Genomic DNA, 23513 nt, shown 5'->3' with positions numbered 1-23513 from the left:
ACAGGTTAATTATGGTGGTAATGAGATAGTTTTCATTTAACTATTGTTTTTGAGATGCAGCAGTAAGACTCATGTAGCTGTGGGCACGTGGCCCAATCTAACTCCCACTGAAGCTGAATTAGATCATGTCAGGCTAATTTTGGAAAGTTGTAACCCTGCTCACTCTCAGTTGTCTTGAACTGCTTTTTCTGGAGAACAGCATCTGATATTAATTTATAATTGAAATGCATTTACTTCAGCTGGCTTGCAGCACCTGATCAGCTAAGTTTGTAGCTGATGTTTAAGCAGGTCTTTAATTTCTGATCTGCCTAATCTAAAAAACCCCTCTGTAAATAAGCTTTTTCCTTCATGTGCATTATTCTTTTTGTTTTCAGGTGATTTAGATGTAAAGAGGAAATTACACACCTTTGCAAGGTGGCAGATCTCAGGTTTTAAAAGATGAAGGTGGGAGTGATCTACGTGAGGATTAAAACATGTACCCTTGAAAGGACTGGGAGTCAGTCAGGCACCTTCAGTGAGGAGACGAGGCATTCTATGCTGTTAATGCACCTTCAGTATGTTATTAGGCAGGGGAGGAAATAGTAAGACAGTAATTAAGGGCCTTAATATTTCCTAAAAAAAGACATCTACTTTGAGACAGTTAAGCATTTGATGCAAGAGGATAGTACTGTGCCTCTGAGGAAGTTGCTTTAGGTTGCTATAGAAAAAGAAGTGGCTGAACTGCTGAAGGAGATACAGGTGAATGTGCATGGAGATTTCTTAGTATGTGTCTCTCTTAAAGAGACTGGATGTGGAGCAGGTGAAAGAGGGGGAAAATGAAATGCAGGGTTTTTTTTAAACAATTCCTTAATATACTGGCTTCATTATGAAATGTTTGGATTTTTAGCCAGCTGTTAACAAATGTGTATTTTCCTGAACCTTCAGTTGCCTTTCTGTCTAAAATTTAGTGCTTAGTGGGGCGTTTTTTGCCTTTATTTGGTTACAGGAAATTAATTAACCACGGATGGGGCTGTGACACTGGGTACACATTGCTACAAATGCTTAGTGATAAGATTTTGGAAATGTGGCCCAATTAAGGCTGTATCTCATGTCATTGCAGCTGAGGGAAAAGTGATGGTGCTGTGGATTAGGGTAGGGGAGAAAGAGTAAAGTGAAAGTTTTTGCAGGAAGCACAGTATTAAAGCAATTGCGGTAGAAGGTTATTTAGAAGTTCATGTGAAAGCCTTAGCTTCTGTAGAACCAATGCAGTGTTTTGCAAATCTCTCAAGATAACTGGTAATGCTTGTCGAGTAACTTCAGTTTCCCATTAAAAGTGAATCTATCAAAAGCAGAATCTCTTAAAGATAGTTGGTAGCAGCACTTAACTGTTCTAACTTCTAAGACATCATAGTCTCCTGAGATTAAATTTGAATCTGTACTAAATTTAAAAGTAAAGCTTTGATGTGAAATTGGAGTCTTGCATATGAAATGTTAGCTGTGAAGGCAAAACATACTTCGGCAGAAAACTGTATGTGTAAATTTTTTCTCTTACAGAAACATTTAATCAGGAAGATGAAATTGAAGTGTTTAACTTACACTGACATTGAAATGTTTTGGAAATATTTTTAAATTTCTGCTATGCACCAAACCCACAAAATGCTGGAAACCATGTTAAAAGAGCAAACATGTTTGTTTGAAAAAGCAGAAACATTTCAAATATTATTTTTACAAAAACACCAATAACCCAAAACCCAAACGCTCTTTTTTTTTTCCCCTTTTACGAGTACATTCCTTACTGCTTTGTCAGACTCCTGTTGGAGCACACTTGATGGGAAAGGTAACTGCAGGAATTAGTAGTGCGTTGTGACATGGAGGGCCATGAGCAAGGATCTTCAGCAAAGTTCTCTTAAAAATATGCTGGAATCTAAAAAGGGCTTTTTTTTGGATGCAAGGTGGGATTTTTTTCTATCTCTTGAAATTGCAATATAGTGTGTTTGTGAAGTGCTACAGCTGTATTTGTGCTTTGTTTCAGAGGGCTAAACATATTTTTCTTGAGTCCTTAGAGATTTCAATTCCTCAAGTGTGTGTGAGCATAACTTATAGCTTATTTGTTTGATACAATTGTCTGATCTGCATCTTTGTCATCCTTGAAGTAGCCTGCTTGTTTCTAGTACTCCACAGTGAATATTTTATTCACATTTAAGATCTAAAATTAAGAAAAGAATCACAAATTTTTTGTAATGTAATTACTGGTTTTGCCATCTTTGGTAATAGTGAAAACGTGCATTTTAAGTTAACCAGTATCTGATTATCTAGTAATCTGTAAATAAGTGATTCACAGTCTTGTATCATGTGCAGTTCCTGAGGCACTAATTTGCATCTCAGCTGGAAGTTACTTGCTTATGTTTTATGCACTTCTAAGAGTTTAAAGATCTGCAAATATCTTTGGGTAATACAAATATAGTAAAGATACTGTTTCCATTTACTGGGAATGCTGTGTACTGTCATACTTTTATATTCTTGTATAATACATTCAATGTCATCATTAGCTGGTAACTTTTGTGACAGTGTGCATTGGGGCTTTATTGTGAATGCCTTAGAGACACAAGGTAAAAGTAGATAAGGCTCCTAAGAATGATACTCTTTCAGAATGCATTAGTGGAAAGCTGGACTGTAAATAATAAAGGTAGCAGATAAGCAGTTGTTTTGCCTCATCTCAAGGCAAAGTGGAGAATAGGCAAGGTGCTATACGTTTGTCTTTATTCACATGCTGCAATATGCAGTGTAATACACGTATGCAATATCATCATTATTCTAAACAAACCCTACACTGCTACTTAATACAAATCATTTGAGAAACAGGAGATTTCTGGAAGGCAGATTGACGTGCAGATCAGTGCACTTTTGGGTGACATTATAGATTGACAGGCTTTCTGATGGTGATAGGTTTCAGTAACTATTCCTCAAATATTTTAAAGCTGGGTGCTGTACATTTTAATATTTCAGTGGGAGTTAAGACTGCATCTCTGTGGAAGCATTTCTCCTTTAAAGAATTGTGAATTTTGTTTAAGTAACTCTGCTCAACAAAGCATACTCACTGAATTAGCCAAGATAGTGTACATTGAAGTCAATGCCAAACAAAATGGAAACACTGTTTATGTTTTGTGGATGTTCTGCTTGTCTGTGTCCCTGTGCTTTTTCTAATGTTTATTTTCACGTTGGCTGTGTTGATCTCCTGCTTTCCCTGTCTTGTCATGCTAAAGGCTCCTTGCACTGAGCCAGAAGGGCAGAAATGGCTGTGCACAGGCTGCTTAGTGGCTCCAGCTCCTGACAGAGGGCATTAGCTTCAAAATACTGCAGTTGTATCTCCCTGGGCAGCCTGGAGCTGCTGGGCTTGCTGTGAACACTGTTTCTCATAACCCCCTTTGTCCTGCCATGTTACCCACAGAGCATTCCTCAGGATTTTTAGCATGGCTCTGCCCTGGTTTTCTTGAATAATTTTGCAATGAATGGAGTTAAGATTAAAAGGCACAAGAGCTCTGTGAAGTTTGGTTATAAAGCACTGCTAGGTGTTGCCAGCTACTACTAATACATTCCTACCCTAGGCCCAGCACAGTAATAGGCTTTGTCCTCAGACTACTGACATAGTAAGAGGCAAACTTGGGACTGGAGCTGTTAAGTGCAAAACAGAAGATAACTTATAAATATTGGGTTATTTGCTGTTCAGTGCTATTAGGCTCATCTGTGCAGAACAGTGTTTACATCATGGAAAGCCATTCATGTCTTTTTCTTGCTCCTTAATTAGACATTTTCAATAAGCCTCACTTGTTTCTGTCCTATGTGCTAGTTTGCTGACAAAAATCTGATTTTCTGTCATGGTTTTGAAATGGATACAAATCATAAAGAAAGCTTTAGGTTTTTGGCATTTGACCTACTCTTAGAATAACCTGTTAGCCCAGCTGCTTTTCAGTCTTACCTGAGTTGCAGCTGTAGCTCAGCACAATGCCTCAGAGGAGACTGAAAGTCCAGACAGACACTTAAATATGTTGGCCCTTCAAAGCTGGTAATTAATCACGTTTCCTTATTGAGCCGTTTTTGAAATTTTTTTTTCTTTATCTGAAAAATAATGTGGTCCAGAAAATCCAGTACATTACTTAACATTGATTTCTTGCTCCTTTCCTTATGATACAGCATTCACTGTATTTTCAGAGAGAGTGCAATCTGGAGGTAAAATGCTAATGACCTTTCAATCTGGCACAATCCTAGGAGCTCTAGGTAAATAAAACATTTGGATTTTAACAGTTGATGTTGTTTCTAAGGACACTTGAATTACTTTTAGTCAAAAGAGCTGGGCTTATGTAGGTTAGCTGCCAGGTGGCTCCTGTAGAGCAGAGACTGGTGCAGAGCAGGCTGTGGGTGGAGATGGCAGCACTGGCCCCAAACCAGGGAGCAGAGGCTGCAGGCAGCACTGTGCTGGCTTGCATCTGCCTTGCAGGTGCTACAGCCAGAGCCTGAACTTGAGGCTGTGCTTATCTTTGTATATATGCACTAAGTGACTCTCCTTTGTGTGATTTGATTTCTTTCACAACTGTGCTGGTGGACCTTCTTCTCCTGGGAGCATAAAAAGGGTTGGGAGCTATACTTGATGCAAGCTGTGGATTGTCTCTTTCCCTTCATCCTTTTGTCACATCAGACAAAATCTTTGCATGTGGATGGATATTGGGGATCAGTGTTTTAAATTAGTTTTCCTTACAAGGAAAGGCTCATGTCCTTCTTATTAAAAGAGTGAATGGCAAATCAGCTAAGTGTCTCAAGTGTTTGGATAGAACGTGTGACTTAACTCTGGAATTCTGAATGTGAAATTTCATAACTGGGCATTAACTCCTGACATATGTCATCCTGGCTATAGATATCTCCGTTATTTCTGAAGAACTGAAATGTCAGGGTTGTTTTGAAGTTGCCTGAGGTGATCTGTTGCCTTTCTGGCTAACAGAACACACATGCTTGAAAAACAGACTTCAGAGCATCCAGGTGAGCCAGTTCAACCCAGGAAGCATCACATCAGTGTGCTGCTGGTCACGTTACCCCCGATTAGACACCAATGGCAGGTTTTTTCAAAGCTGTAATTTTCAAGATGGAATAACTCCTATTGTTGCTGTCCAAATGGAAGATGATGGCAGTATATTCTCTAAAATCTAGGTGAAGTGTCCTGTGGATGTAATTGTACTTAAACAGGGATTCAAGTTGATACCAAAGTCTGTTTACATTTGTGTTGATTGTATAATGAAGAAAGCTTACTGTGGCTAATAGGTCAGACTAGGGTGTGGTGAGTTCCTGAAAAAGTTATAAGGAGACCTAAATGAAGTTATAAAGAATAGAGTTCCTTAATCCATAACTACTTTTGTATGCCCATACTCAGTGTTTCTTTGTGTCTTTTTATTTTATCTTGGTATTTTGTGGTGTTACTTTTCTTAGTCATGCTGCAGTTTTGTTTTCATTCTGTGATAGGTTTGGGAATGTTCCTTCCTTTCTTCCTTATATATTGAATTAGCTGTTGTTGATGTATACCATTCACTCTTACTTTTGCTGGTTTGTATTTAATAAATAAAATGAATGAGGTGTTGCTATGGACACTAATACATAAGCTTTAGAGTTGGGACATCAAGTGTTGCGTCTATTTTTGTGTGTGACAGAGACCTTTTTTCCCTTGTTACAATTCTCATTAGGACTGAAATTTGTGGTAGGAGATCGGATGTTTCATGTCAGCTGTTAAGAGGTCTGCAGATTTTTTTTGTTCTATTTTAGCTTCCATGTTTTCAATATCAGAATAGGTATTGATCTTTCAAAAAACCAAACATCAAATTTATTTAGGCAGTCCATACATTCCTTTCTCAGAAGTCCTGGTTTGTTTATCAGTGTTTTATTTTTGGGATACTAAGATGTTTTGTTCTGCAACACATTTCTTAATTTGAAAGAAATCAATATATTAATTAGCGTTAAAATATAACTTACTGAGTTTCATCCTGTTTCAGTTTGTGTAATGTACTTCCATGCAGAATCAATTAATGGAAAAACATTTGCTGTATGTCTGATATGTCTGGGGGGGAGTGTTAGGAATTCAATCTTTAAGGGCAAGAAATGTACTGAAAGAGGGAAGTGTGAAGATTTTCCATTACCTTTGCTTTTTTTTTTCTTTTTTTAAATTGTGCTTTAGCCTTTTTCTCTTATTTTGAAGTAGAAAGATTTGTAATTTTCTGAGAGATGTGAGGAAAGACTTCTTTTTCTAAGATATTAATATCAAGTTGCAGTGAGATAGGAGTTTGTGATCGAGTTCTTTTAAATTCCTTTGAGATTCCAGTGAGGTGGACTCAAATGTTTAATTGCTACAGTTTTATGCGTTTCTTTGAAAGGTTGAGCCTACAAAATACTGCATATATGTTTCTTGGGATTCCTATTCCCTAAAAGTTTCTGGAGTACCTGTGAATGATATTATACAGCTTTTGACTTTGGCCTGGATTTTTGCCTTCCCTCGGCCTGGTGGCATGAGGCTCATTTAGAATCTGCTTGCAGGCCTGTAGGTATTTTCTGAGACTAGCAAAAAATTCCGTGTTTCAGACATTCATATTGACTTAAAACTATAAATAGTTTGAGCAAGGGTGTAAGGTATCCTTGCAGCCTGTGTGAAAACACTTCTCATTTTCATAAGGCTAGAACAGGAAATACAAGTGTTAGAGCAGTGAAAGTGACTTCTCCCCCTATGCCAAATAAAAATATTTCTTTTTCTCTTTTGAGTTGTGGTTCAGTGCCCTGTCTATCGATTTGTTCACAAACTGGATGTGTCTGTCTGAAGGAATACACTGCTGATATATGCTCTAAACAGCTGAACCCACAATATGGAGCCACTGCAATCATTTTTGCTTGGTTGTAGCTCTGCTTCTCCTATTAAAGCATTAACCTGCTCTAAAAGTAGTGATGCATGTAGAAATAGAGCTTTAAACCCCACTAAATTAGTACTAGTGTAATAAAACAGAAGCACAGTTTTTATGTATGTATTCCTTTGACCTGGGGGGTTTTTCTCTTTAAGAAAACTAAAACAAATATAATACACACATAAAAACTTCAAAAAGAAGCAAAACCCAAATCCACCCCCTGCTCCCCAATAGAAAAACCAGACAAAATAACCCCCAAGCATGGAGAAAATACCCACATTCACACCAACATGAACTCCTGACAGGGTAGACATTCAAACTGCAGCAAATACAAATTGGTTATATTCGAGCTGTGGTTCTGTTTTTCTCCATTTCTGTTCTCTGAGGATAATTGCAGTGACTAAGGCAAAATGGATGATGCTGAGCGACAGTGAGTTGCACTGAGCAGTGTTCTTCCTTTGGATGCAGGTTCAGACACTGCTGTTTCACCGTGCTGTGGGAAAGCAGAGAGAACTTGCTGAAAACTTACTGCAAATTAAGGCATGGAAAGCCACAGAAATCAGTGACAGATGAACATTTAGAAAATATTTTAACTGGTTTTTTTTTCGTTTTTTTTAATGAGTCGGAAGAGTCACTGGAATTTGTCTGCCTTTATCAGCACGGTCAGCAGACCCGTCCTGCCCTTGTTACCTGGAGGTGAGGCTGGGCCGTGCCCCCCACGGTGGGTTTGGGTGAGCGGAGCTGCTCACCCCTGTGTGAGACACTCCCGGCTGCAGAGCCATTCATAGCATCTGTGGAGCAAACTAAAGCTGTGTGTGGGTGGAATAAGTACAGGCTGCAGCCCAGGAGCATGACGCACCTCTGAGTGCTGTGCCAGGCACTCAGGGGGTGCTGTCCCCAGGCCCTGCCAGCCCTGCTCAGGCTGGCACAGCGAGACAAGCCAAGAGAGGTGGAGGCTGTCCCTGCTTAGCCTTGGAGGGTTAAATAGGAGACTTCGGTCTGGCACGAAGAGGATGGTTAGTGAGGAAGAGCAGTGGGAGGGAGTACTTCAAGGAAAAGGTTTGAAACTAATTTGAGCTTTCAGTGTATAGCTCAGGTGTGCTAACCTTACTTTTCCTTTTTTTTTTCCTACACTTAAATGTTATTTTCAGGAAGGTTAGTTGATTTGGGGTTTTTGGGGAGGGGGCTTTTTTGTTTGTTTGGTGTGGTTTTGTTTTTATTATTTCAATTAAAACTGAAAACAGCAAGCTCTTTCGTGGGCAGGAAATTTTAGTAACAGTCTTAAAATGTTAGACACCTGTAATGAAGACAATAATAATTAAATATTTTTAATGGAGGGGAAACTCATAAATTGTGAAGCCTTGATTTCACTAGATATTCCAGAGTAGACCAATTGAAATACGGTACTAAAGATACCAGTCTGAGCAGGTTCTCCCAACTCTGCTGAGCTTGATCCTACACTGAGATGGTGTGTAATCTGTAGTAGACTACTCAGAGCAGGGAGTGGAGCTGAGCACAGTCCTACATTTAAGAAAATTCTGGCTGTGTGGTCATTGTGCCATGATGGCTGTGGAACAGAAGTTTCCTGTTGTATAAGGGCACTCAGCACTAAGTATTTGATTAGCTGAGATTGTGTGTCACCTAAATGCTCATCAAGGACATGTTCATTTTATGCCTGCACACTTACATGTGAGCTGGTAGGTGCACGTAAGCGGGTAAATTTAGAGCTTTTTCTAGTTTTTTCTCCCTGTATAAGAATTGAAATTACCACTTTTTAGGCATTTATAGTGCATATGCCAAACCTGATGAGTAGCCTAGCACGTGTGATGCCAGAAACATGACATCAATTTCTTGCACTGTCTTTGTAATCATTGTAATGGGTTTTGTCTTAGTCCCAAAAGTGCTATTGGCACAACGCTGGCTCGTGTTATGATGCAGCCCTTGAAATGAAATTGGAAGGCAGGCTTTTCTATTCTTTCTAGGTGGTTATGGAATGAAACAGTTACCAGGTTAGGTGCAGGTTTTTCTGAGAGGCAAATATGTTCTTGCACATGCCATCAGCTTCCACCTGTAATGGAGCTATGTTTTGATTGTTTGGTAGAAATGTGGTCAAGTACTTGACAACTTCATATATTTTTGCAGTGAACTGGGCTCCTGACAGACCTTTCCAGGTGATGAAACCTTTCAGGAAATGGCAGTTTAGAAATAAAAATATAAAATGTGTTGTGTAAGCATCATGGAACTCACAGAACACTTGGGTTTCCTTTTCTAAAGGATAGATTGGGAACCAGAACTCTTGTCTAAAACAATAATAGGACAATATCTGTTCAGAGGCATAACTGGTGTGTTTACCTGTGAGTTGTTAGAAGGAATAAGCAAGGGAAAAAAGGAAACAAAATCCCAACTACAAAACCATAGTTAAGGCTGAAAGCATGAAGTTGATTTGCAATCATAAATCCTCATTTTTGTCCTGGGTATGTATTTTCACTTTGATGAAACTTACAGAGTTGCATATTCTGAAATCTAGACTAGTGGTTGAGGATGTCTTAAATTTCGAGTGACCAAACAAGGATGTGTTAAAAGTGTCTTCAATGAAGTGTAGAAATGCTTTGATGGTGACCAGTTGGGAACCAGAAGAACCATTTGAAAACCTTGCCTCTGACTGCATATATTTTGTGATGTGTTAAAGTGGGAACACCTGTCAAAAAGGAGTCTGTCTCAAGTTTAATTTTGGTTTTTTTGTTTAGCAAAAAAAGATTTCTACTTGCTTAATGGGACTTGAGGTTTTTGCCTTTCATTTAATAGGATTTCATGGTATGGTCAGGATTTGAGTAAGTTAGATTGACAGAGGACTTCTTTATATTAAATTTTTAAAAGGCTACTTTTTCCATTCTAATTTCTACAGTATCTGTGTAAATAAGTGTCTTGTGAAGGTCCCAGTTTTAGACTTACAGTTTAATTGTACAGCATCATTAAAATAGCTGAAACCAATACTCAGGGCTGTGACCAGTTCTGGAATTGATTTAAGAAAGTTTTTATTACATGGAAAATATATTTAAAGTAGAAGAATTACAGAAGCTGTATCATTCAATAGATAAGTTTTATTCAGTCTGTGAAATTCAACTAGCAATCATGCAGATTCCAGCATAGTTTGCAAGTAATTTCCATAGGATTATGAAATGTCTCCTCATGACCTATTCAGATTTGTGTTGAAATATTTATTCCTGGTTTGAAACAAGTTTGTTACTGTAGGGCAGACAGAACATGTTATACAAGTGAAGTCAGCTGTAACACGAATTGATAGCTTTGATGCCAGCCTTTGTACTTGATTGATGTATATTTATTTTGGCAGGGATGTTGCCTTAGATATGGTTCTTCCTCCCCTCCCATGGTCTCCCCGTTGGCTTCTGTAGCCTGCTCGCAGCTCAGCACAGCCGTGGTTGTGCAGCGCAGCTGTCGGGCACCGCTGGGCTGGAACAGCACCTGGGAGTAGGAGGCAAGGGATGCCTGAGCTGGCACTTGTGCTGCAAGAACTGAACATCAAACGATGTCTGTATTTCATCTGAAATCAAGTACTTAGCTCTGTAGAGGGATTTTGCATAAGTGCAAACTAAGGATTGCTATTTATCATTATTGCCTTTTTCATCTTCATGCTATTTTAAAGTAATCAGAATAACCTTTGAAGTTAGGGGAGGTACTGTTTTTCCCATTATATAACTGGTTAACATAAAGCACTAAGAAGCAAAGTAACCTATCTAAGATCAGGCTGTTCTGTGTCAGAGCCAGAAACACAATCTAAGTTTCTCTTTGTTTTATATTTCAAGTTCTGGAAATTTTTTCTTACCTTTAGGAAAAGAAAATGCATTTACACATATCAAACATGCACTTGTGTGTCCTCATACAAATGCAGTTTTTTGTTTGAAGAAGGTCACTCCAGCTGGTGCCTTGGAAACAGAAGCTGTGTGGCAGAGGAGACTATTGATTTTGCTGGGGTCCTCGGGAGGTTAAAGCCTGTCTCCTCTCCGGGCCTCTCGCCGTGTCAGCTCCTGCCCTGCCGAGTGCTGGCCCTGCGGCTGCTTCCTCCTCACGGGCTTGTGAGGTTCCCACAGCTTTTCTGTCCTTTATTTCCTTCTGCTTGAGGATGTCCCCAAATAGCTTCATCTCATATCTGGGAAGTATCTTTGAGAGAGAGGTTTTTCCTGCCCGGAAACCATCTGAATCTCCATTTAAGCGAGGACAGTAGAGGGAAATAGCCCTTGCTAAGGCCTCTCAGCTGGGAAGGAGAGGTGGCTTTCAACAGGAGCCAGGAGAGGTTTGGCTGCTCCGCCGCCCTTCTCTGCTCACTGACAGGGGCGAGCAGTGTCCTCGGGGATGGCCTGTGCTGGATAGGACCTAGCGAGGAACAGGACTGAGACTCTGAGCACTGATGCAGACTGAGAGAGACTCCCAGCAGTCCTGGGGAAGAGAAGGGGAGATGCTGTTCACTGCGTTCTGCAGGCGCCCCGGAGCGAGATAGGAGGGGGAATTCTGTCTGATCCCAGCTTTCTGCTTCATCACTCAGTTCCTCCTAATAACCATTTCATCTGGGACATACCTGGTAAGACCAACCTGTACGACACTAGAGCACAGAGAAATGTAATGATTATTTTCATCTTAAAATTACAGAAGACTTCTAAAATATTTTTGAAGTCCTAGAAAAAGCATTTGCTAAAGTTAGAAATTATATGGCCATGTAGAGAAGATGATTGGGGAAAATAAGTGAATAAGTAGGTAGGATTAATGGGAAAATGGGGCATGTACATTCATGTCACATTCTCCTTCTAAACCATGATAGCAAGAGCTAGAGCAGATATGTACATTTTGGCATACTATGGGCATTGTCTGAATTTGTATTAGCCAGACAAACACACTCTTTTACTAACTGTGAATGTTTCTAAAATATCAGACAGGTTTAACTCACAACTCCGTAGTGTAGGCCTTCAAATTTAAATTCACAAAACCTGTTATATACAAGAATGTACGCTCTACAGAGTTGTACTAGAAGTATAGAAATATGTTCTTGAATTAAAGAGAGTAGGAGAAGTTAAGTTTTAGTACTAAAATACTTGCTGCACTTGAGGATTACACTTAAGGATTACAATATTAAGCTGATTTAGGGTATTACATCTGAAATACTAGGACATAAACCAAACGTATAAGGAAAGATTTTGTCAGAACTCGTTCTTACCCTGTTTGTATTGTTCTTGGGCTTCTACTTGAAACAGGTTGGCTGCCTAAAATTGTGCTATAATTCAGATTTCATTGCATGCTTAGGGAAAGGTTTTGGAATAAACACCCTGTACAATCAGTTCATTCTTCATTGCCTGTTGCTAAGGTTGACAAGAAAGAAAACCTATTGCTGAAAGTCAGTGAGAGGTGTGCAGCTCTCCTGACAGGACACGAGCGCTGCGTTCCTGCCCACGCGGGAGCAGCGCCGCATCTCTGTGCCCTGGCTGGGAGCAGAGGCACTGCCACTCCTTCAGGTGTGCCCAGCAGGAGCCTGCTGGGACAGGCCCCAACATCCCACACTGCTTGGGCTTGGCTCACCTTCCCACCGAGGAGAGGGCTGGCTGGGGGGGCTGGGTTTCTGTGCGAGCAGGGGGAGCTGACTGGTGACTGACTGGTAGACAGCATTCCTGGGCTTCAGCACTCTTGAAGACATGAAAAATGCAGCACAAGAGATCTGAGCTGCCTTTGCTGAAGGATCTGAGGGGTTGGTTGATAGCTCATCCGTATAAAAACAGGCGTTTTCGGTGTTTTTATATAATTTTTGGGCTCTAATTTTAGTGCCTGGGAACATTACAGACATGGAATATGTGGCTATTGAGCCTGTTGGAATTAAAATAACTTCAAATATCTTTAAAGAGGTTTTCTGAAGCACTCATTTTTTTCCATTGCAGCACATGTAGTTTTTGATTCAGTGCCTTACAGAGGCTGGAAGTATGCCATATGTTAAAGCTGGTGTTACCATTTGGTTTGATAAGCAGGAAGTCCTATTGCTCCAAGAGGAATACAAGGGGATAATGTAAATGCTGTTTTCAGCCTTTTTATTAAAAAACATTTTTCTGATTTTTGTTTCAATATGGAAGATGTCCCCATTATGTTGTTAAGGGTTCAAGTTAGCTTTCCATTTAGCTTGAACCTAAGGTTGAGGTATACTCAAAAACAGTTTGACTATAGAAGCAAGATACTTCTTTTATCTCTTTAGTAATCAAATATTTATTGGTATATAGGGAACTTCAGAAAGAATAACCTAAATTTAGTTTTGTATTAGGATTGGTCTTTATTTTACATACATCATTATTATAAGGTTCTATTCAGCAGTGTTAGAAATGATACTGAAGATGCCTGAACTCCCAGAAGAAAAGGCAGAAAGAGAAGTTTTGTTGGGTCTTTATGAACTCATTAATTTCTTCTGCACACATGTGACAAGCTGCTAATTGACCTCTCTGTATCAAGTCATCAAAGAAAGAGCACTTAGGGATTTCATAACCCACTCTCCTGCCAAAGACATTACCACTCTTGCTTCATTTTTGAGTTTGATGTATCACGGCAACCTTTAGCATTCAAAATGAACAAAGAATGCCCCAGCCTGGCTCCGGATTGGGTGCTTGGTGGCAGCCAGTACACCAGAGAAGGACAGAGGAGGGGAGTTCTGTTGGAGGGATTCTGTCTTTGGGACTGCCCAGGAATCATGAGGGAGTTCTCCTTTCAGAGACAAAGCTCACATCCAAATTGCATTTTCCAGCAGCAGATTTTTGAAGAGAGATCTGCCCACTGAAACTCTGCCATCACAGATGACTGACTTCTAGCTATAGCAGGATTCCTCTGGAGCACATTATGGGAAATAAATTTTACAGCCCAAGCTGTATGATGTTTTGAGGCATTCACTGAGGAGGCAGATGGGATCTGTGATGCATGAGTGCCAGATTTTGATGTTACTGCAAGTCTCATGAGAGACTGGTGCTTTCTGACAGTCCAGGTTCCACACAGTGATGCAATTATGTGAAAAGTGCATTAAAATTTTAGCTCTCCTGATGTGGAGAAAAATATGAAAAGATGTGTCATAAAGGGCACCTTATGACAATAAGTATATACAATTTTATATAAAAAGTTAAAATCAGTCAAATATGATGATGCTGAGTGCAAAGTGGAAACATATTGGTGACTGTTCAAATATTTTCTTCAAACACTAATGATTGGAAGCAAGTGCAAATTATCTGTTTCATCTAAGCCAATAGACTAGAAACCAGAGACCTGCTGTTAATTCCAGGGAAAGCATCCATTTTCAGTTATGAAAGAAAACTGCCTTAGGGTTTTGCATTGGCAGGATTATTCTATTAAAGAATGTTGCACCATCTCCCACAAAAAAATGCAGTTCCCATTGTGTTTTCCATCTGTGTGTGCACAGTGCTCTGTCCTCTTCCATAGAAGTTATCTTGCTAACTTCATTGTGCCTTCAAGTGCCTCCAAAATTTTTATGTGAAAGAGTGGTTCCTTACCTTAACTTTGCTTTAAGTATTGAAGATGGTCATGTTGATAACATTTTGTAGTCCTACTACAAAATTCAGACATGGATCTTAATTTTATTAATAATTTGTCAAATGCTTACAGAAAGATGGAACCTTACCTCTTACACATGGGTTCATAAAACAGAATTAGTGTAATAGTTGTTTTAAAACATGCACCTGTAAAAGCTTAGGTCAGCAGCAGAAGTTGTAAGGAAATGCTATTTTTTCCTTTCATCATTCTCACCTATACATAGATTTAATAGAAAATTTGGAACAGCTCCTGCTGGAGTTTATTTTAAATATCTGTAGACCATAATGTAAAGGTATTCCAACTTTGTAGCTCCAGCTCAACTAAAAATATAGGTTTAAATGCTTTTAATTAAGTCAGCGTAGAATGGACTCTTGTTTTCATTATGTGATAATCTGACCTATGTCCCTGGTATCTAAAAGGCGACTAACTTTTTTTTTTTTGGTTAAAATTCTCTACTTTTTTTTTCCTTACATGTTTTGTTCCCTGTACGGAATAAATTTAGGATTTACATAAAATGGTTTGTGTTGTTCTGGCGTAGTGTTTATATTGGAGGCTTTCTTGTCATTTGCTCTAATGTGATGAAGACTGTACTCTCTTGCTGCAGGATAGTGGATCAGGAATGAAGCAGTGGTCACTTGGTCAGAAAGAAATGTTGATTACTGTCCAGAAAGGAGGAGAGGAAAAAAGACCTTATGAGGTGTTTTGATTTGGTTGGAACGTGCTGCTAGAATGCAGTAAGGGGTGCATATTTTACTAGTTGTGGATAATTCCGAGGACATGTTTGATACAAGCTTTGTGTAGACAAAACAGATAAACAGATTATGATTGAGGTCCGTGGGCCCTTGGAAAAGATTGCTAATTGTATGTTTTTTCAAAGGATCAAGATCTTATCAATGTCATGAAAATTGTGCAGGGCTACTGGGAAAAGAAATGTGACCTTAAAAGCAAGTTGAATTAAATACACTTGAAAGGCCTCTTTCTGATCTGCAGCATATTTGCAGTTCTCTGCAGCTGAAGGCCACATTGCGCCCAACCTGCAGCCTTCCATCTCATGCTGTGTTGGTGACAGAACCAAAAGCTTTCCCTCTTCCTTCTGATCTCATCCTCAGTATCACTGAGATTCCTTAATAGAAGAGCAACTTCTGCACCAGATTGGCTATGAACATATTGAATCTATCACATCAAAGAAATAGTTTTAGGATGGCGTGAAGACTCTGCTTCTTTTTAAAGTGATCTGTATGGTTAGATCTTTTGAATCCCTGTGTAATTTTACTGACTTTGATCAGAGTCCATACAGCTGTAGTTGCTTTGAACAATCAGATGTTATTGTTGTGCTGTGAAGGTTAAAGGATGGTGTTTTCCTTATTTGTTAAGACTAATGTTGCTACTTATGCGTGATATGGCAAATTAAATAAATGTTAATATTTTGGCACCTATCATCTTTAAGATCACTTTGCTTTTGATACATAGCTACCAGAAATTCTCTGGGAACATAGGTAATTACTTTTAAAACTGGTTTTGATTATATAGAATAATTGTATGTTTGTCTAAAATGTTTTTATACAATGCTTCTCTAAACTTAAATACACACATATTTTCTAGAATTATTTACTACTGTGTGGCAGATACACAGCTGTGAGTCATTTACATGAAGAGCAGGCAGAAAATGGAATGAAAAGCTTTAATAGCAATATAGAGGTCTGGTGGAAATGTATGTGCAAATGTCCTTTGTGATATGATCACCACCATGTAAATAGATAGCATTGAAACAACATTCCAAGGCCCAAGGTTTCATATTCAGACAGTAGAAGGAAACAATGTCATTGCTTGCACAGTTTCAAGGCCATATCCTTTTGTGTGTTTGTATTGGGATACAGCCTTTAATTACACAATCAAATTTTCCCCCTTGGGATTCCTAGTTTTTCAGCTTGGTTGACCCTTAGTGCCTCTTCTCATGGCTGTCTTAAGACATCTCATCATAATAGTGAGCTCTCTGGTGTCCCAGGGAGTTCTCTGGCCATTGTGGTGTAGCACCTTTTGCTGTAGGGTTAGAGAGAAGATTTCTGGACAGCTTTCAGCTGCCATGGAGAAGAGACTATCCTTCCTTCTCCTCATTTCCCATTCCATTTGTTTCATACCCTCTTATTTCAGAAATAGTATTGGAGAAACAATGTGTTGAATGGTGAAGTAGGAAATACGAGATCTCTGCCTGGGTTCCTCACAGTTCATCCAGTTCCATCCGGGCTGGAATATTTTACCTCAAGAGCGCAGACGTGGGTGCTTGACCTGATGCCGTGATGTTGGCAGTGGTGGGTTAGTTGGTGCTTTTTCCAGAGCAGCCTCCTGAATGCAGGTCTCACGGTATTTGCTCAGGGGGAAGGAAGACAGAAGAACGGTGCATCCCCTTTCTGGCTCCCAGGAAAGAGTTCTGTATGTTTACAGAACTTTTTGCCATTGGCTGTTGTTACCTGGCTCTGTCTCAATTTTCTCTCATTTCTCACAACTTTCTTTGGTCATAGGATAAATGCCTATTTTGAATTATGGAAACAGGAAGCCGACAAAAGAGGCTTTAATTTTTGAAAGTTAAATTAAAAAGAAATAAAAAGTTTTTTCAAGCATAGGCGCAGATTGGAATACTTTTGCATTAATTAAGATTACACGGTTATGTTTATAGTGGAAAAGTTACTTTGAAGAAAAAACATTGCTCTTCCTGATGCCATTAACACTGGCAGTATTCTTCATTCTGTGTCATTCCTGAGGAAGGTTAGGAAGGCAGCAGTTTCACAACTTCCATGTGTGGCAGTATGGAAGCTTAATCCCAAAACCTCAATTCATCAAAGATACTGTATAAGTGCTTGGAAACGGTTGTGGCAGTAATGCCTGAGAAAAGGGAGAGAAATGCTTAATGTGGTGGAAGTGCCTGCAGGGAGTGTCCCAAGTGCAGGGCTGGGTTCAGCCAGATGACTCACTTCTAACTGAATACTGGAAGCATTCCTCTTCATGGTTTGCTCTAAATACATTCCCAGTTATTTGTGTGTACCTTCTCCATACACAGGAGCTGTTGTACTCGGGTTTTTGGAACCTGAAAACAAGCCCTTTATTGAGGATGAGGTCAGGACACTTCTGGGAATGGTGGCTTGTTGGTTACCAGCTGCTCCCCAGCCAGAGGGAGGTTGTCCTTCTGTTTTAATGAGTTGTGCTTTGTTTCTTTTTCTTACTTAAAAAAAAAAAAAAATTACACTGCCTGCTATGCTATTTCTTTGTGATGGGATTGGTAGACTTGAGTCAGCTGGTGGCTGCTATAAGAATTACTGGCAAAATGTTTCAAGACAGAAGTGTGTACATGCTGGATGTCTTCCACATGGCATCTTTGCACTGCTGCTTGTAGAGTCAGTAGATCTGTGAGCAGTGCTCCCCTTCCCATTCGAGTGGGATAAGAAATTGGCTTTTAAGGTTGTTTGGGCCTTACAGCAGTTTCTGTCAGTTTCAATTTTTTGTTGTAGCACATTTGTTGTAGATCAGGGAGCCTAAGTTGAAGTTGGAAATAAAAGCTTCACTTAGAAATAGCAGTGAAACAAGCACCTTCATTTGCCTTCCTTTCAGTTACAGTAACATAAATATGAGAAAGCTCTGACAAGATCTTCTGTGTACAACAGTAGGTAGAATTTAGCTCAGCAGCCAATTCCTTATTCATTGGATTTTCTAGAACCTGCAGCTAATTCTGCCCTTTATGGTATTGCTCAGTATTATTCCCAAACCAATGAATTACATTTTTTTATGTGATACATTGGTTTGGGAATAATACTGAGATACCAGCACTCCCAGTCTGAGATTTGAAAACAGTGTTTTTAAATCAGTTGATTTTTGTCACAATGTACCCAAATATTGGTAATGATTACAGAAACTCAAATGAGATTATTGAGGGGTTGTTAGACAAGTTTGAAGTCAGTTTGTACAATGACATGATGAAGAAATACTGAAGCTGTAGGGCACCTGTCTGTTCCTGCAAATAAACTTGAAAAGCAGAGTCCACTGATTTGAGGGAGCGGTTGTCAACAGCTGAAGACCAACCAAGTGTTCGTTCAGAAAAACGTAATATCAAATCATAGCTTTCATAATGAATGTCCTAATCATGATGAGTCATGGTTATTTTGACCCAGACCATAAGTTCATGGGCAAAAGCATGAAAAGAAACTTCTATACATGTTCATTTTACATCCTTATTTTAAAAGTGCCTTGCTAAAAGGTTAGTTGTTACTTGTATTGACCTACACTGATGTGTCTTCTGGTGAGTTAGTTAAAGCATATCTCCAAATAATACCAAGAGAAGTATAACTCTTGTGCATATGTATATTGAAAGCTTCTATTAATTATTTAGAAGTATATAAAAAAGCAAATGTGAACCTCTGCATATGCCTTGAGAGGTCCTATATGGTTCTTAGATAAGCATTTAAAGGTGAGTATGGCGTAAAAGACTAAAGATGAAATACATCCAGGGAAGGATTAATAAAGTTAGTGAGTTAATAAGAGTTTTGTTAAGTTTTGGAAGGTTTTGCAACTGGGTTGATAAGTGACATATCCTTTTGGTTCTGTTTAAGAAAGATTGATAATCTGTCAACATCCGAAGTTATTGTTTCACAAAACAAATAGAGGGGTTGATAGAAATAACACTTTTGGAGGGGAGGGGGGGATTGGAACTGTCTGGGTCTTTTGTAATTTTTGCAGGGGTTTTGTGCTTTCCTTTTAGTGTAGATTTACAAGCAAAAGATAGTAAAGTTGTCCTTGCTGGGAAGTGATTGGCTGTCACTCACAGCATGTCACTCAATGCTGTTTTGAGCAGCATGTTATCAGTCCATTGAGATGCTCACTTACCCTTACTAAGAAATCCCTCACTAAGAAATTTGTATTTATTCTTAAATTTATAAATATTGCTGATCACCCTGACAGTAGTAACTTGCACTGTCGGACTGATTTGCCTGTTGGAATGTTGACAGTGTTATTTTTAAATATTTGTAAGAATTGAACATTAGTTCAAGATATGCCAATCTAAAATTCTTACGAAGCAACTCTGCCTAAAAAAATTGAAACATTCTTTCCTCTGGAAGGCCAGGGAGGTCTGTGAGGTTACCTGGCAGCTGCACAACTACCCACTAAACAGAAAAAGGCTGCAGAGGGGATGGTCCATCAAGGAAGAAGAGAAAAACAATCCTTTTTATCTGTGTGTTTTTCAGCTGCTGATGGGAGCAAAATGTTATCTTGAGATTTTCTGGTATCTCTTCAGCCTGCAGAATGTCAACATTCACAGGCTTCTAAGGGGAGTGTGCCAAGGCAGTCAGAGCTGTGGAAGAATGTGTTTCTCAGGATGCCCTTGAACAGCAAAATCCCATCCCAGGGTAGAGGAGGGCCCTCCTGATGGAGGCATGTTGTTAAGCCTTTGATTATACAGAAAACTAAAGAAGAGCAATCAAACTTAGGCATCAGATATCATTTGGCAAACCGTGGGGGGAATGATTGCTGGTTATTTGGCAATGGGAAGGTAGCAAATGGCTGCACTCAAGTTGTGCAGTCAAGGAAAATACAGCTGGGATTATAACCAGAGGACCAGTCTCTCAAAACCTTCTACTCCTTAGTAGGTGCTAGGCGCTGTCTTGAACTGATGCAAAACCTGCCACATTTAATATATGTTTTAAAAGATAACCCAATAAAATGTAAATTTCATCCATAAAAACATGAAAGTCAAAACTACCATTTCCCTGCCAGTAGTTACTCATCTCCTTACACTAGTGTCATGTTTCATATAGCTTTGTATAATGTAACAGTTTCCTTTATGAGGTTGTGGCTTTCAATATATATGTATGTCTATGTTTTGAATACATAATTTAGATGACAATTGTAATGTGTATCTTTTAATCTCTTCACCACGGAAGTCACAGCTCATATTCCACGTTAGTGTTCTATGGCAATAAGTTATTTTCATAGCGAAAGTTATTTTACCAAAACCAGTAGTGATGGTATTTGTTTTGACAGAAGAAATTTAAATTTGATGGTATTGTAATTTGTCACAAGTTCCGTTTTATTTAAGGGGAGTATCAGATATGAGCTGCCTTATTTAAGGGGAGTAGAGCTGCATGTCAGTTTTGATAGGTGATTTTCCACATACTTCTGTCACAGCTGAAATTCTCTCTGGCATTCTGTTTTACCAGCTTTTCATTATTTCCCCTTACCATTATGGTTATGTTAAAATGACAGTTGTTGTCTTTTAAATTTGCTTTTCCTTCTTGTATGATTCTCTTGTGTCTGTCCATACTGGGAATTTGATGTAGTGAATCATGTTGAATTTCTTTTAAATGCAATTCAAGAAAAGTGAATTTGTCAGTTTATTCAGCTAGTATAGATTAGGATAAATTGTATTTCAGACTCACCTAAAAGTTTATCCAATATTTAAGTCTTGTGTGCATTTTATATTTTGTGGTTTTAGCGTAGTTAGGTCTCATTACAGTCTTTTAAGGAGTACTTTTTGCAGTATGTAAGACATGTTTAAACATAGTTCCCAAACTTGGTTTTGAAGCCAAAGTAAATGAGGTCTTGTAGCGCCACATTCCAGTGATTCTGACACCAGAAGAGTACCTGCACTAATAATTTTTTGTATTAAAGTGGCTGGATTTTTATATGCCTGCAAGAAGCAAGACTGGACTCCGACAGGGAGGAACGTTTCAAGGCACTAACTGATGTTTTCATGAAATCTTTTTTCCTCTCTGGGCAAGTAAAAAACCCAGCCAAGAAAACCTGAAACAGCAAGATACTCATTTTGACAAACAGTCAAATGCTACTTCACAAAAGACTCAGTAAAACAAGTTTTATTTAATTTTATTAGTATTTTATTTTTGTTTCACGTTTCCTGCTTCAGTCTGTAGATATACTTCTGTCTTTTTGTGTATTAAGCAGTAAGAATTATGCCAGAAATTATCTGAGCACTGACACAAAGTAAATCAAAACGCCAAAGTATTTTGAAATATTTGCTTAAGTGGACTTATGTATGTCTTAGGAATTTGAGTGAATGTGAAACATTCAATTTTCATCATATTTGCAGCCCAGTTTGCAAACTTGTGAGATTTTTGTCCTGGGAAAAACAACGAAAGAACCTTGTCAAGGTGACAAACCTGATTCATACGAGGGAACTGGATTAAGGCACAGATAACTCATGAGGGCTGCATCAACTTGGCCTTGTATGGCGGTAGTGAACTTTGCCAGATAGAAGGAGGAATCACTTTCTGCTGTCAGTGTCTCTCGCTACGGGGCAGGGGAAGCCTGGGAAAAGCTGCTGATGAACGTGTGCCCAGCTAGTTTTGGGCTGATCGGCTCTTTTGCCATCCCTAGATTTTGAGGGGAAAAGGATGTGGGATGTTTGACAATCCAGAGTACATTTTTCTTCTCGTTGTTGTAATAGCAATTACATGTTGGCGTTGATTCTTTGAAATTTACAATGAAAGAGCCCTCATCTTGTTTGCTTTCAGATTCTTCTCATTCTTTTCATCGAGATGAGACCATCGTTATTGCCCTTGCATCTGTGTCTGTACTGGCTGTTCTGATAGCTGCTCTATTCTTTGGATACAGGATGCTTGCAGGTAGGGATTGACAATATTTTTGGCTTGGTTTTTTTCCATTGTTTCTTTGGCTATTGCTCGAAGTTATACTTAGGTCTTCTGCTCTCTCCAGTCCCTATTATATGCTTGTACATAATGCTGCTTCCCTTTCTCCTCTCTGACATTTTATGGTGATATTCCTTTTGTAACAGTTTGAAGAGAGTTATGACTTCTGTAAGCTGGCATTTTGGGACCCATTTTTCTTCCACAAATCCTCTGCTCAGCTTAAGTGAGGTGGTGAACATGCTTTATAGTTATTGCCAGTGACTTTCAATTATCAAAACAGTTGTGTAGCAGGTATCTGTAGTGTGTAGCTTATCACCACCTTCACTGCTCATTTTGCTGACTTTGAGAAGATTTTACAGGACGCCTTTTTACTTATTTCATCCTTGCCTACAGTATTTAATTCTGCCAGGTCCCAGGTAAGTTACATTTTTTTTTACTTGGAGCATGTCCAGAAAGGAAACTGGCTGATTTCCTCCTCACCCTCTTCCCCAGGAGACCGTAAACAAGGCTTGCACAGTATGAACATGATGGAGGCAGCAGCATCAGAGCCTTCACTGGATCTGGATAATCTAAAGTTGTTAGAGGTAAATATTCAACTCAGTTATTAATCTTCATTTTTATTCAATATAATGCTTGTGGTCATATCCCAGGCATAGTTATAGAAATGAATGTATCAGTGCTCCTGTAATATTTTCTTCTAAATCACAGTTTCAAGAAAAAATTAAAATAAAAAAGGGGTTACTGCCAAAATTAAAAGGGGTACATTTTATCTAATCTTGTTAGTAATATTGTTGGCACTAGCTAGAACATGTTTTACCTTGAGAACAAAAAAAGAAACACTGGGAGGTAGTGGGGAAAATTAGAAGGTAATATATTTCAGCATTGCATCAAAAGATCCATCTGTTTTGCTTGACACTGCTTGCTTTTAGTACAGTGTCCTACTGTAGGAATTTGACATTCTTTAGTTACACTCTTGGAAAATAGAATATACTGCAGATAGGGCAGTATATTTCAGTAGTGGTGCATTTCTGTGTAGTCATTCTTCCATGTGGGGCACTATCTAGCTCCATGGCAACTAGAGGCCAACCAGAGCTTTCTGCTCAGCTTGGTGTTAGATGCATCATCACAGAACTGCAAAATGTTATGCTTCCAGTTGGTATGCTTGATGGAACATATGGAATTTTTGAAACCTTTTAGCCAGGAAAAAAATGAGTAGAACGACTGAGATGCAGAGTGGTGCTTTTCTTCTTTTTCCCAGTAGAAATCCCACCTAGAGATGCAGACTGCAGACATGCAGTGTGAATTGCTCTAATGGTGACAGCACTGATCACCAAAGAACCTTGGGTGTCTTCTGCCACCAAAAAAGTACTTGAGG

At 39.0% G+C, this 23513-nt stretch overlaps 1 protein-coding gene across 1 annotated transcript in view; it reads left to right on the top strand.

The window, feature by feature from the left end:
- BMPR2 (bone morphogenetic protein receptor type 2) overlaps positions 1-23513 on the top strand; it is a 105578-nt gene that overhangs the window by 57235 nt on the left and 24830 nt on the right. The window contains exons 4-5 of the mRNA XM_068196183.1: positions 22004-22114; positions 22631-22722. Coding sequence (XP_068052284.1) covers positions 22004-22114; positions 22631-22722 — 203 coding nt within the window. The remainder of the gene's footprint in view (positions 1-22003; positions 22115-22630; positions 22723-23513) is intronic.

Source organism: Anomalospiza imberbis, chromosome 7 (genome assembly GCF_031753505.1).
Source record: "Anomalospiza imberbis isolate Cuckoo-Finch-1a 21T00152 chromosome 7, ASM3175350v1, whole genome shotgun sequence".
Taxonomy (NCBI): Eukaryota; Metazoa; Chordata; class Aves; order Passeriformes; family Viduidae; genus Anomalospiza; species Anomalospiza imberbis.
This window is presented reverse-complemented; position numbering and strand designations above follow the sequence as displayed.